Below are 13,214 nucleotides of genomic sequence, written 5' to 3' on the forward strand. Positions count from 1 at the left end.
AACAGTCTCAAGGGATGACAGTTCAACTGGTTCTTGAGCAATGAGCACCTGTCTATTAGCAAAGAGATGCATGCAGGGGAGAGGCACACAGGAGAGGAAGCAGTAGAAGTGTGGGAGAGTGAAAGTGGCTCCTACCTCTAATCAAAGAGTCATTTGACAGGATTAGAGTGTGGGCTGTGAAGGAGGAGGGGGCTGGCGAAGACACAGAAAAGGTATATTTGTTTGACATGCAATACACACAGCAATAAAAAGTTTATACTCTATCTTGAGGACCATGTACCCCAAGGTGGTGTATGGGGAAGATATCACAGAGCTGAATTTCAAACAGCCAAATGCGGTGGGACAGTGGGTTAGACAGTGGCAAGAGGTTTCTTTAGTCTGTAGACCAGGCAATGAATTCAGGAGGCCATGAGTTCAGGCAGAGATGATGAAAACTCGGTCTAGGGCTCCATAGTTTAGAATATTTGCATAGGAGGCCCGTTGCTAGCATGCCAATAGAAAAGTCATGTGTGTGTTTGTGTGTGTGCACGTGCATTTGTGTGTAGAGGTTTGAATATACATAAACTTATATAACTTTATAAAGATAGATAAATATGAAATTTACGTATACAACTTTTATATCACCTATCTGGCCATAATATGGAGATAAGAAAAGAAGGAAGAAAGGAAGGGAGGGAGAAAGGGAGAAAAGAGAAAGGAAGGAAAAATACTGTATCTATAATAAATAAAAAAGAGAAAGTAAAGTTTGCCATCTAGAAAAGAGCTTAAAGGGCTTCAAGTGAGACCAAGCCGCTCCCTTGGCTGCTATAAAGGTTTGGTAACTTATAACATAGGCCTAGGCTGTGTGTGTATGTGTGTGTGTTGGTGGGGGGTGGGGGAGGAGAGGGTTATGAAAAAGAATAATGGAGAAAAAGAATAAATGCAGTATAATTTTTAAGACTTTGAATACCACAAATGAGTCACAATTTGGAATTTCACTTTTTCTTCCAATATTTTCCACATAATTAGCCCATTCATATACACAAAAAGAACACATGGAATATTTCAAAATGACACAGGACTCACTCCGATCACTGAAGCAGGATGCTGAGGCTTGCCTCCCGTACCATCCCTGGAGCAGGGATGAAGGTCCTGGCCTGTGCATTCAGCTGGTGATGAGACAAGGCACAGGGCACTGCCACCTCCTTTTATAACGTTTCCCATATCTTTTCTTCCCTGTAAATTACACATGCCAGGCCTTTGCCAAGGGAGATAATGCTGCTCCCATGTGAATTGGATACTCAGTGCCCTGCATGCCTCAGTGTGTCAAGGCTAAACAGGTCTATTGTTCTTAAACAATGTTGCCAGAGAATTGTCTCCTTGTGCAGAATGATGCTGAAGAGATAAAAATATCTTTCATTTCTGTAGTGCGTTGCATCTTACAGTGTGTTCCACATTTTGCAAACTATATATAGGCTCAATTCATTACCCATCCCCATAAAATACAGCCAGAGCACTGGCAGGCACATGCCAGATGTTTGACAATGGTTTAATAACAGAGTAAAGAACAAGTTAAATTGGACTCGGAAAACAGGAAATGGGATGTGGGGCACTAGGTAAAACTATGCCCTTAATCCTACATTATGTATTGAGTGCCTACTGCCTACCAGGGTAAGAGCCCGGCGCCATGGGACCTGGAGAAGCACCACTCTTACCCTCAGGGGGCCGCCAGGATATCCAGGAGGACGCGCAATCAGATAGATTCTATGGTCCAGTCTGATTCATGTTAAAATCGAGTTAAAATACAAGGCGCCATGGTCCTTACTGCCTTTCAAGGGAGGTGTTTACCATTAGCCACCCTGGCATCAGCTTTCCCTCAGTTTCCTAAAAGGCTTGCATCTGATAGAATTATGGAGTGTATGTTGAAGAAAAGCTGCTCTGGAGCTCAGAATCCAGGCTGGAGGCGGAGCATGGTTGTGGGGAAAATAAGGAAAGAAGAGAAATCACAAGTTGAGCAAGTTGGGGAAAGACCGAGGGCACTCAGAGTAGAATGAAAATCAAACAGTTTGGGGAAAATACGTGACCAATGAGACCAGAGGAGTCTGTGCAGATTCCAGGCTCATCGCTAGTGTTCCTGGGTTGGGGGGGGGGGCGGTCAGTCACTGGCAACAACCTGCCCTAAAGCCGAAGTCACTGAGTCACTGGGGAAGCGCTTCCAAATCTCTCCAGGCTGAGAGCTGTGGCTTCTGGAAAACAGACAATAGGATTTTAGGACTGGGGGGGGTGGATCCCAGAGAAGTACTGTCTTATTTCATAGATGAAGAAAGATACGCCCAGGTTTATTAAGTGGTTACAAAAGGTAGCAGTTCTCAGGCCAGAGCCCGGGTCCAAAGGCTCACCCTGACCCCTCACTCAGGCCCGGCCTTGGGTGAATCAGTGGTGCAGTCTGGCCCTGCCCCTTTGGGGGATGCTTCTGAAAGCTGAAAACCTGGTTCTTGGGGCCTTTCTGCAGGACTGCAGAGAGACTGACCACGGTGCACAGGGATTAAGGTCTTATAACCCACCTACGCAGATGTGAGCAAGAGATTTGGTTCAGATAAATGAAAAAGAAATAGCTTAGAAGATTGTGACTGCCCAGGTCAGACAGGCTGCCACCCAGGGAGAACCTCTGAAGCCCATTTGGTCTCTGGAAGTATATGTAACTTCCGGGCCTTATTAACGTATCCAAGATGGGAAAGTCAGGTTACCCTGAACTCCCAGGAAGGGCCTGTTCAAAACGTGTTTAAATCCCTGAACAAGGAGGTTTTCACCAGCACTGGCAGGTTCTAAGAAAAACAGAAAGGAATGTGGTTTATAATGTATCTGTGCAAAAAATATTGCCAAGAGGCATTAAACAGGAAATTCTCTGCTCATGATGACTGTCCCTCTCATAAAACTGCCTCTCCCTCTCCTTCGTGCTATACAGGGGCCCTGGTGAACACAGGAAGATGAGGGTGCATGAGCATTGCAGGAGAGCAAGGGAGCAAGCAGGACAGTGGAAACTCCAGCTGAAGGTTGAGGCCCTGTGCTGCATCTCGACCCTGCAGCTTCCTGTAGGGCCTCAGGCAAGTGGGCCCGGAAGGATTCCACTAGAAAGGATTCCAACTGGCAGATGACCCCCCAGGGTAACGTCTGTCTTGTTAAAAAGCCAATGAGAAGGTTCGTAATTTTTTGCCATGAATGCACGTGTGTACGCTTCGCCCCAACTAGAGGGCAAACTTTCCAAGAACAGGAGTTCACGTATTCATTCCACACATCTTCATTAAGTACCCAAAACAGGCCTTTGCACAAATCGAGGGAATAATAAATATTACAGACATTGGATGAACAGCCAGGAGGAAAGTCACTGGAAAGTGGTGATGAGTCAGGGTCTGAACTCCCGCCGGCTCAGGACGCTGGACAGCGGTGCCCGGACACCCCTGTACCTGGGCCCAGAGCCTCCTGCCTCACTCTTTGTCCCTGACCTCAGGAAACAGCAGGGTACACTTGAGGCCCAGAGACCAGGGCTTGGAAGCTGTCCGGAGGAGACTTGCACTCCTGAAACTTCTTGGCCGGGGAGCAGCAGACTCCGGAGCCAGCCCCCATTCTCGGGAGGGAGATCTCGTTCCTACCTGCTGCGCTGGGGGTTCGAAGGACAAAACACTCGGCCCTGAAGGCCCAGAGGGGGCGGGGACTGATTAAGGAGGCCGCGGGCTCTGCGCCAGGTGAAGAAACTCTAGAGAGGATGCCACCTGCTGGCGAGGGGCCGCGGCTCGCGCGGTGGGCGCAACGGAGACCCGGAGCCTGGATGGGCAGAGAACAAGAATTCGGGCAGTTTTCCAAGTGGCCGGTTTTCTGCTGTCTCTTCAGGGTCGCCACCTCCTCGGGTCGAGCCCAGAGACCCGGTTCTCCGCGCGGCGCGCTCCGGACGCCGAGGTTCCCAGCGGGGGCGGCGGGCGTCCTCCCCCGGCCCCCTCCCCTCGCGGCGCTTCGAGGTCTAAGCCTCCGCGCTTCTCCATCAGGTGGAGCCGTGCTGCTCGCCGCCTCCCTCCTCCGCTCCCTCCTCGCCGCGAACTGCGCGCAGGCACCTTACAGCGCCAGGAGGTTAACCGAGACCCCGGAGGAGGTGAGGCCAAGGACCAGCCCAGGCGGAGATGGCGGGGCCGCCGTCGGGGCTGGCGCCAGAGCCCGGCCGGCTGTGGGTCCTGCAGGTACCGCTGTGGTTCTCGCCGCCCCACGTGGTGGCTGCCGAAGATTGCCCTGATTTTTCCGGCACTTGGACTTGAAAGGCCTCCTGGTCCTTTTAGAGGCAGGCAGCTCACCACTTAATCCAAGCTTTTTTCCTTTCTGCCGGAGACCAGAGGCTGCGGGGCGGGGGGAAGGAGAGGGGGCTGGAGAAGGGAACAGGCCTAGCTGGCTGGGGGGTGGAGGGGGTGGGGGATCGGAGCCAGATTGAGAGTCAGGAGGCCAATCTCGGGACCAGGGGACGAGGGAAACCAGGTCCTTCCAACCTCAGACTCCTCCCACCCCTCTTCTCCTGACCAAGAGTGAGTGTGTGTAGTTTGAAGGCGCCTGTAGGTGGGCCTGATTTTGGTGGGTTGCACAAGTCGTGACCCTGGCCTCTTGATCCTGGTTTGTAGTATTTCCCTCTGGGGCTGAATTAAGCAAGTTTGGTCCCAGGCCACTTAGGAATTAGCAATCAGAATTAACAACAGCTTAAAGGGTAAATGTCAGTTAAAACATCAAATGTTGCTTTGTAAGGCACAATCTACATTCTTTAATTATTAGTCTTATTCACAGCAAGGTTGGCTTTAGGCATGACCCCCAGACCTGAAATTTCTTCCCACCCCTATAGATTCAATTGGAAAGCTCCTACTAAAGTTACAGCACTACACATGCCATATTTTCACTCTTGATATGTTATTTGACATGTTATTTAGAATTATTATTCATCTTTTGAACGTGTTTCTGATTTGTCTCTTCTATTTCATTACGTTGTCTATTATAGCAAGTCCCTGGACTAAGGTAGTGCTGACACTTTGCTTCTGTACCTTGTTTGCTAATTTAGCTGATGGGGTGCCTCTTTTGGGTCCTCTTAGTTTCTGTTGCTCAGCATTGCTTATTTTCCCCCAAAAGTTTGCTTACAAATTTCCCTTTGATGTGTTTAACAGCCTCTAAGGGATGCAGTTAAATAAACTATTAAGAATAGAAAAGTCAACAGGGCAGACACCTACTAATTTGTAGATCTTTGATGTCAACAACCAGATGTAAGCTCCTGATAGCACACACTTTCACATGTGCCCCTTCTCTCTTTCTTGTTCATAAATACTAAGGGATGTGTTTTTTAAAGTTAAGATCCATGTGGAAACTTGGAATGTACCTTGCAATCAGCAAAGTCCCCAAAATATGTAATACCGTTGGAAGAAAAGCTAAGAGTTTCCCAAAACACCTCTCCAAGGTCCAGTGACTGGTGAAAGTAATGATTGATTTTATAATTGCATGCCACAAATCGAGTGAGCATCTTTCATTTCCCTCTCCTTACTCATTACGTCCCCTTCTTCTGCATAATGCTGTATGTTTTTATATGTTGCTTTGTAACTATCCTTACAGTTTGTATCTTATGTGTGTGCTCTGCTTCCACACTAAATTATGAGCTCCTGAAGGCATGGACTGTGCCTGCAGTTTTATTTCCCCCAATGCCCTGCTTATACCAGGCATATCTAAATATCTCTCAAATAAATAGACCTAGATACATTTGCTTTGATATCCGGGAGGAAATAGAGTTTGATTTGAGTGTGAGTTTCATGACAGGTGAAAGACCTGAAGGTTCTTAGGAGGCAGTTGCCTGTGACCTTGGCCTCTCCTTCACAGTAGGATTCACAGCACCTCTTGGAGAAAAGACACGCTCAGAGCGATGGGGTGCTCCTTAGAGGAGAGACTCCAAATGCAAAGCCAGCCTGCTCCCCTATCCTTGGTAGGAAATGCACAAACCAGGATAATAATAATAACAAATGGGTATGTGTCATAAATCTACCTGCTTTCCCTCTAGTTCCTTCATTTTGTTTCCTAGGAGTATGGCAAAGCAAAACCAAGGTGCAAACGTTCCCAGCTTATTACCTAGCCCCCTCCTAGGAAAGTCTCAAAAATGCAAAGCATGCTTATCTTTTCCCCAACTCCGAGACTCCTGCTGCACACACTGGCCAAGTCTTTCCTGGGGAAAGATGTATCCCCCCTTGCCTCTTGCTTTTCCCCATCCAGCCCAGTTTCCAGTCCCCCGTGCAAAGGCAAGGCAGGCATATTGTAGTGTGGGTACGTGCATCCAGCCATCCTTCACTCCTTTAAACAACATTATGTCCTGTGGACAAAAAGTCACACCTCCGCTCCCTGTTCAAGATGTCTTTTGGTCAATGATGGTGGCAAAAGCTGAATTTCCCCCTATGTAGGGGGAAAAAAAGAAGGAAAGAAAGAACAGAGCCTCCCCTGCACCACCGCCACCCTCAGTTTTGCATAGATCGCCTTTCACCAAGTATTTCCTCTTTAATTATGACCTGTTTCCCCTCCCTCTCCCTCCGCCCCAGCTTCAGTGAAAGGAGCCCTTCTGTCACTCGTCACTCGCTCCCTGGCTCGCTCGCGCGCTGGCTGTGGGAGGAGCCGCCGGAGGAAGCTGTGTGCCTGGGATGCCGAGCGCCAGAGGATGGAGCTGCTCCGAGAGGGGACGTCGCTGACAAACCCGGTTTCCCGAGGCGGCTAGGAACAGGCGACTTGCCTCGGCTGGCTGCGGATCCCCTGAGGCACGGAGCCCGAGGCCACCCGGAGGGACCGACGGACAGACAGATGGTCGGCGCGAACCCGGGAGGACCGCGGCGGAGGCAGGGCACCACGAGCCGCCGAGCAGGAGAAACTCACCGCGAACCCAAGTTGCCCCGCCGGCTTCCCCTCGGCGCGCGGAGGAATGAGACCTTTCCAGCTCGACCTGCTGTTCGTCTGCTTCTTCCTCTTCAGCCAAGGTAGGACCCGTGCGCCGCTGGAGTTGCAAAAAAAGTCGGCGGGGTTGTCAGGGCGCGCGAGGCTGCGGGCAGGAATGTGGGCAGGGTTCGGAAACTCGAACTGATGGATGCGTCTCCCGGTGCCCGGCCGAGAGGCACTGGCATTGCCTCTTTGCCTTTGAAAATGCAACAAAATGGTACTGTTTATTTTCCTTTGGAAGGCAGGGATACCGGAGGGGAGGGTGACTTTCTCCCCTCACTTGTCAACATCCAGCTCAAACTCCCCAATGCAAATGAGTTCTTTATGCTCCCGGTATGTTAATTAGGCGGCATCGTTGTGGCTGTGCGGCTCTGAACTTCTGGGCGCCTCCTCTCCTCCAGACGCAGGTTGGAGAAGAGGGCCGGGAAGGAGAGCTTTGTTTACGTGGCTATTTCAGCACGAATAAGGTCGGGCTGGCACGGGTGTATTCGGAAGGGAATGCGTGTGGAGGGGTCTGCGATGACAGAATGGACCGTGGGGAGATGTGCAATGTTTGGGAAAAGCTTCTCAAGAGTTTCATTGAATGTAATCGGCTTCTCTGAATACGACTGCATTCTGAGTCCTACACAGCACTAGATTTCAGGGCATACAATGAAATTCCGCCCGTGATGCTGATTGCTTCCTTTCTGCAGCTTAGCAGGGGCAGAGAAGCTGGTGGACTTTCCGAAAAGAACTTGGCCACCTCGGGCTCCCTGCCCCTGGGAGCCTTGGGGCCCGTGGCGGTGGAGGGCAGGGACGGCCGTTGGGGAGATGGATGGCCAGTGCCTGCAGAGCCGGTGGCATCCGAGTCACCTGTGGAATTGAGTTTGAGGGACAAGTCAGTCGGTTCCTTCCCCCGCTTCTGGAATGCCGGCGCTGTCTCTGCCATCTGAGGCGGCATTTGTGCCAGCCAGCACAGCTCTGGGAGGAACAGGCCTCTCAGAAAAATCCACAACAGAGCACGTCCATCTGTTGATTAAATGAAGGGTAAAAGTTTTTGAGAAAGCACAGCACCGCCATGGGTGGCTGGCTTTGCAAGCAAACAGCATGTCTCCCTTTCTTCCCCTGTCAGGGAGAAGCCAGATGAGAGCAGAAACCCACACCTCCTTCCCCATCTCCTCAGCTGCTACTTGTGGTCACTGCAGATTTTCCCGCTTTCAAACTTTGCTTCTGACCATCCTGATTTAACCTGGGGGCCCTTCCCACACCCGAGTATGCGTGTATCCCTGCTTGTATGTAATTCTAATGTACACACACACACACACACACACACACACACACACACACACACTCTCACGTATTCATGTGGTTTTGTGCCTCTCACCAGGGCTCCCTACAGCAGCAGGAAGATAAATTGCCTTCCCCAGAGTTTTTGGGCTGAATGAATAAGAACTATCTCAGAACACTGGTATAGAAACATTTGGGTTCTATTACCGTTTTGTAAGATGACCCTCTTTGTTGGATGTGCGTGCCCTGGCTTATGGGTCACACCTACACCGACACACATGCTCACTCTCATTCTCCTTTGCCTCTTACCAATTCATTCACTCAGGGAGTTACATGTAGAATCCCTAAATAGAGGATCCAACCGTCCCTCCCCCCTACACCCAGGTTCATGGAACCAGTGCACGTTTTACTCTCTCCGTTGTTTATGTTCTTAGAAGCTTGAGCCGAGACTCTTGTCTAGATTGACACAAGAAGCCTATAGGTGCCTAAGTGCCTCTCTGGCTGTCGGAATCATCACAGCGTGCAACTTCTACTTTGTTTATTCCTTTCTCAGTACAGAGCTGTTTTTTGATTGCCTCATATAAATCTTTAAATATTTACCTATGGAGGTTAAATGCTCTGCTTCTTCTATCCTAAGCCCCAAGAGCACTAGGAAGGAACCACAGCATCATGCAGTTCATAGTTCCTTGTTATTCCTGAGTTTTCTGAGCTTGGCCAGCTGTGCCCACCCTACTAAATGGTAGATGCATAGTCGACGGGACTCCAAAACAAGTCTAAAGAAAGACAAGGAGACCAAAGTGGACGTAGCCAATCAGAATCCCCTACATCACCGGACATTGTAGGGTAGGTTCCTTGAGTAGATGGTGTCTCACTGCAGGAATTAAGGGTCAAATGGGACAATGTTTAATGGACTTCACTGGAATAGAATACCTTTTGACTTGATCCGGGGGCATTGATTTGAATGTGGATGATGTTTTGAGTATTGTGAATTCCCCAGAGGATTCCATTTGACCCTCTACACATATATGCTTAATTCGTATACTATGCCCAACTCCTGCCTGGTGCCATATGTTTATCGAGTTATCAGATAGAGAGTATACACTTTCAACAGGTCACGAAAGGACTAGCCCACAGGCTTTAGATGGCCCCCGCTCTCTCAACCCCCGTCTGCCGTTGCACCCCACCTGACACCCCCTCTGAGCCACCCATCTGATCCCACCTCCCGCGTGCCCTTCCTCCGGGGATGCTTTCCAAGGAAATGTGCAGAGGCTCAGAGATGGCCCTCCACTCGGAGAAAACAAGCGCCCAGGGCTCTTTTGGGGGCCTTCTCTGGCCCTCTAGTGACACATTCATCCGCTGTCCAACGCCTCTCACGGCGGGAAACTGCATGTCGTTTTGAAGTCGCTGGAAACACAGTTCTCATGCCTCCCATACAGAGGGGCTGCTCCAAACAGCGCTCCGAAGACTTTAAAAGCAAAACATTTAGGTAAACTCTTAAAGTAAGTCATTTCAATCATCCTTTCTCTTCTAAGTTGTTAAATATTTATTCACCTTTCCTTTGTTTTCATTCCCCTTCAGAGAGTAAAATTAAGGTATAATTAATGTGAGTGATATGCTGTATCCCTTATCTTGTAAACTTTGGGCATTTCATATAGGTTGAGATTAAATATGTATTGATCGTTCTTAAGGTGGCAGTAGAAAGGCCAAATGGCATTCCTCCGTTCCCACCGTGGCCAATGTCCCCGGGCCTGGCTCCCCACAAGGACGTGGAGAGCTGCCGGCGTGTGCTGTTTGTGGGTTTCTCTCTTGCTGGGGATGCCTCTTCCCCAGCTGTCAGGACGGCGTGCTCTGTACAGAGAGGGATAATGTCACAGCACGCTTGGCGTCCCGCAGGGAAGAGGCATGTTCTGCGCCTGGGTGAAGAGGAATCTATCCTCTTGTCATCCATACACTTAGAACTTGCTGTGTTTTTCCCTTGCTCATTTCGGTTTGCCCACAACGATTTCCTTCTGTGCCCCCCTTTATCTTCAAGACCCGCGCCATCCAGCCTGCACAGCCACGTCTTAAGTTGCTTTGGGGGGATGATGTTCTAGCAGGACGGAGGGCGCCCTGCTTCCTGTCAGATCTCTGGTTCTGAGACAGTTCGGGGAGTGTGCAGTGGTACAAACTCGGTGCCTCCTATTCGGCCGCTACTAGGAAAGGTGTCCTCTTCTCCACTCTGACGTTTTGCTCTAGCATCCCAGAGTGTCCTGTCCTGCCTAGTAACCTTGTGGGCCTGAAAGTTCCGATTCTGGGGAGTCCAGCTCCCTTGTTGGCTTTACATATGCACCACACTGCTCTGAACATGTTGGGGTGAGAGTGAAAACTTGCATTTACCTGTCAATGGCCTGAGGCCTGAGTTGAGGATTAATCCGGGGTGTCGTCTCCCTGTTGGGAAGAATCTAAGCCACTTGCTCTCCTAACTTGCTGGCAGGAGTCACCAAGAGGGGCTGTCAGATGGCCATCAGAGGGGCTGTCAGATGGCCATCAGAGGGGCAGTAGTTCTTGGTGACACAAATCTCCAAGGGAACAGGAGAGCATCAAGAAGACAGAGAGTAAGATAGAGTGTGAGTGGAGAGAGGTAGCCAGGGGGAAGGGGACCTGGGTGGGTGACAGGAAGCATGGGAAGGGATAAATAAGCAAGGGCAAGAGGCTTCAACTTGCAAGAAGCTCCCTTGGGGAGGGCAGGGAGGGGTCTCAGAAAACAGCACAATCACAGCCGAGGCAGCCAGAAGTATGGAGGGGATCCGAGGCGGGTTACAGGCTGAGAACGTATTGGAAAAGGAAATTGGGAGTGAACGGCAACTTTGGAAACATTTATCCTTCCCCAGAAATATCACAGAACAAAAGATAGAGCAAGTAATAAGTGTGAGACTTCCCCCGCCGGCAACCCATGTGATCTGATGGCTTGTCTAGAGGGGGAAGAATCACTTCTTTTGTCCTGGAAGGTCAGTGCACAGCTGCCAAGGGTGTGGGACCCCTTCTTTCACGGATCGCCTGGGTGAGGAGAGCTGGGACATGTCTGTTGGGCCTGGGGGTGGTCACTGTGTCTGCTGCCCAGCAGGGAGCTGTCAGTTGCCAGCCAGACCTATAGAGGAGGGAGGAGATATGTCCCAGGGGGAGAGGGGTGTGTGGTGGGGTCAGGGCCTCCCCGCTGCGCTCAGAGGATCCCACAGAGCCTCCCTCTTGGGTTACAAAAGGCAGATCTCGCTTGGAACATGGCAGCAGTGAACTAGGCATGCTACCAAGGGGCAGCAGGTCCGCCTGGGGTGCCAGTGTTGGTAGGCTCCTTCCAAGCCCTGATAGGAGCCAGGGCCAGTGGGGACCTGCGGAATAGGGCATTAGGCCTGAAGATGCAATTTTTCTTTTTTGTTCAGCCCGGTGGGGGTGACTCAGGAGGCATTATATTGCAGACCCAAAAAAGCCCATGAGTAATCCTGAGTGAATTCAAGAGATTTCAACAGCAAAATAATAACAATACTAATGATTCCTTTGATTTGCAGAGTACTTTTCTTCCAAGGAGATAAAAAGATAAACTGTTTTGGAAACACGAAGGAGGGAAAGAAAATTGCCTGTGATGGAGGGTTGGGGAGGAGGCCAGGAGCATTCATTTCAGGGCCTCCATGTAATTGGGGGTGGGGACAGTTACACAGCCTTAGGCATCATTTCTTGGCTACAGCCCTTATCCTTGTAAGCTGTTGAGATGACTTCTGGGTGTAAAACCAGTGCAGGCCTTTTTAATCAGGGTCAACCTAGAAATAACGGGGTGCCGAATTCCTTCCCCCCACCCCAGGAACAGGGCCGTTCTAATTCAGCAGTGGAGGGGGTCAGTGAGACCATGAGCTTGCTGGAATCCACCCTTGGAGTCTCACCACGGCACCGATCCTGACCTTAATGGTGGTTCTCGCAGCAGAGTGATTGGGGCCCCAGTCTTCCCTCAAGGTCAGTGGACTCTCCAACGTTCATGGTGCAGGGTCTGGCTGGAGCTGCTGCCCTGGGGATGTCTGTGCCCGCCGGTTTCGTATCACATCACTTCTAGTCACAGGGAGCGGGGAGCAAGGCGTGCCAGCATCCTGTGTCGGGTTGTGATAGCTTTGCCCGGTGTTCCAAATGGAGTGGGATTTTATTTCCAGCTAGGGGAAGGATACGGAGTCTACTGCACTGAGACGGTACAGCTCTGTAGGTCATCGTGGGTCATTTTCTTTTCCCCAGGGGAAAGCCAGAATCCAGTAAGGTCGGCCCGTCAAATAGGAATATAGATATGCCTTATGGATCATTAGAATACTTCTGTCACATTCACGCAAAGAATGCTGTGTCCTGCTCTCTGCTGAGCTTGAAGAGTATACCCAACCCACGCAGTTGCCATAGACTAGGGATCTCCACCCCACATTAACATTAACTTTCATTAACTTTCTACTTCTATCCCACTGAAAGAGCTAGGGATCAAATACAGCGCTTTTTTTTTTTCCCCCTCCTCTCCCAATGGTAAAAATGAGTATTCTGGCTGTATACTTCTAGAAGTCAGTAAATGTCAACATTAGGTAAGTGTTTCCTTTGTGTAGCTGCAGTTTAGCATAAGCTGCTTGGAAACAGATGTCTTCCCTAAGCATACAATGTTTCCGTGAGGACACAGGCCATACCGCTATGAGGATTATATAAATGTCAGCTTCCCCTGGGCACGTTGGTAACAAGTTAAAGCCACGGAAACAGTGGCCAGCACTAGTGACTCCTGCTCGTTGCAGAGTTATTGTGTTGCAGCCCTGGCTGGGGCATGGAGCCTGAGAGACAGACACTCGTCCTCTCCTGGCTGGAATCAAGGCAAGGAGTAGCCAAATGTAGACACCTCCCGACACGCCGTGGGGTGGTTTCTCCTGGCGGCCAAGAAGCCGTACCATGCCCACTTTCAAGCCTCCTCCCATCCGTGAACCCCTTCTCCACACACATGC

The 13,214-nt window shown here is 50.3% G+C and overlaps 1 protein-coding gene across 2 annotated transcripts in view; it reads left to right on the plus strand.

Annotated features, from left to right (window-relative positions):
• Positions 1-6,575: 6,575 nt before the first annotated feature.
• KIRREL3 (kirre like nephrin family adhesion molecule 3) overlaps positions 6,576-13,214 on the plus strand; it is a 547,075-nt gene continuing 540,436 nt past the window's right edge. The window contains exon 1 of one of the 2 annotated variants that reach the window (XM_029208639.1): positions 6,576-7,004. In XM_029208639.1, coding sequence (XP_029064472.1) covers positions 6,950-7,004 — 55 coding nt within the window. In that variant the 5' untranslated portion in view covers positions 6,576-6,949. The remainder of the gene's footprint in view (positions 7,005-13,214) is intronic. The other variant, XM_029208638.1, reaches the window with a different exon arrangement.

Source organism: Monodon monoceros, unplaced genomic scaffold (genome assembly GCF_005190385.1).
Source record: "Monodon monoceros isolate NGI ecotype Baffin Bay Population unplaced genomic scaffold, NGI_Narwhal_1 Super_Scaffold_7, whole genome shotgun sequence".
Lineage (NCBI taxonomy): Eukaryota > Metazoa > Chordata > Mammalia > Artiodactyla > Monodontidae > Monodon > Monodon monoceros.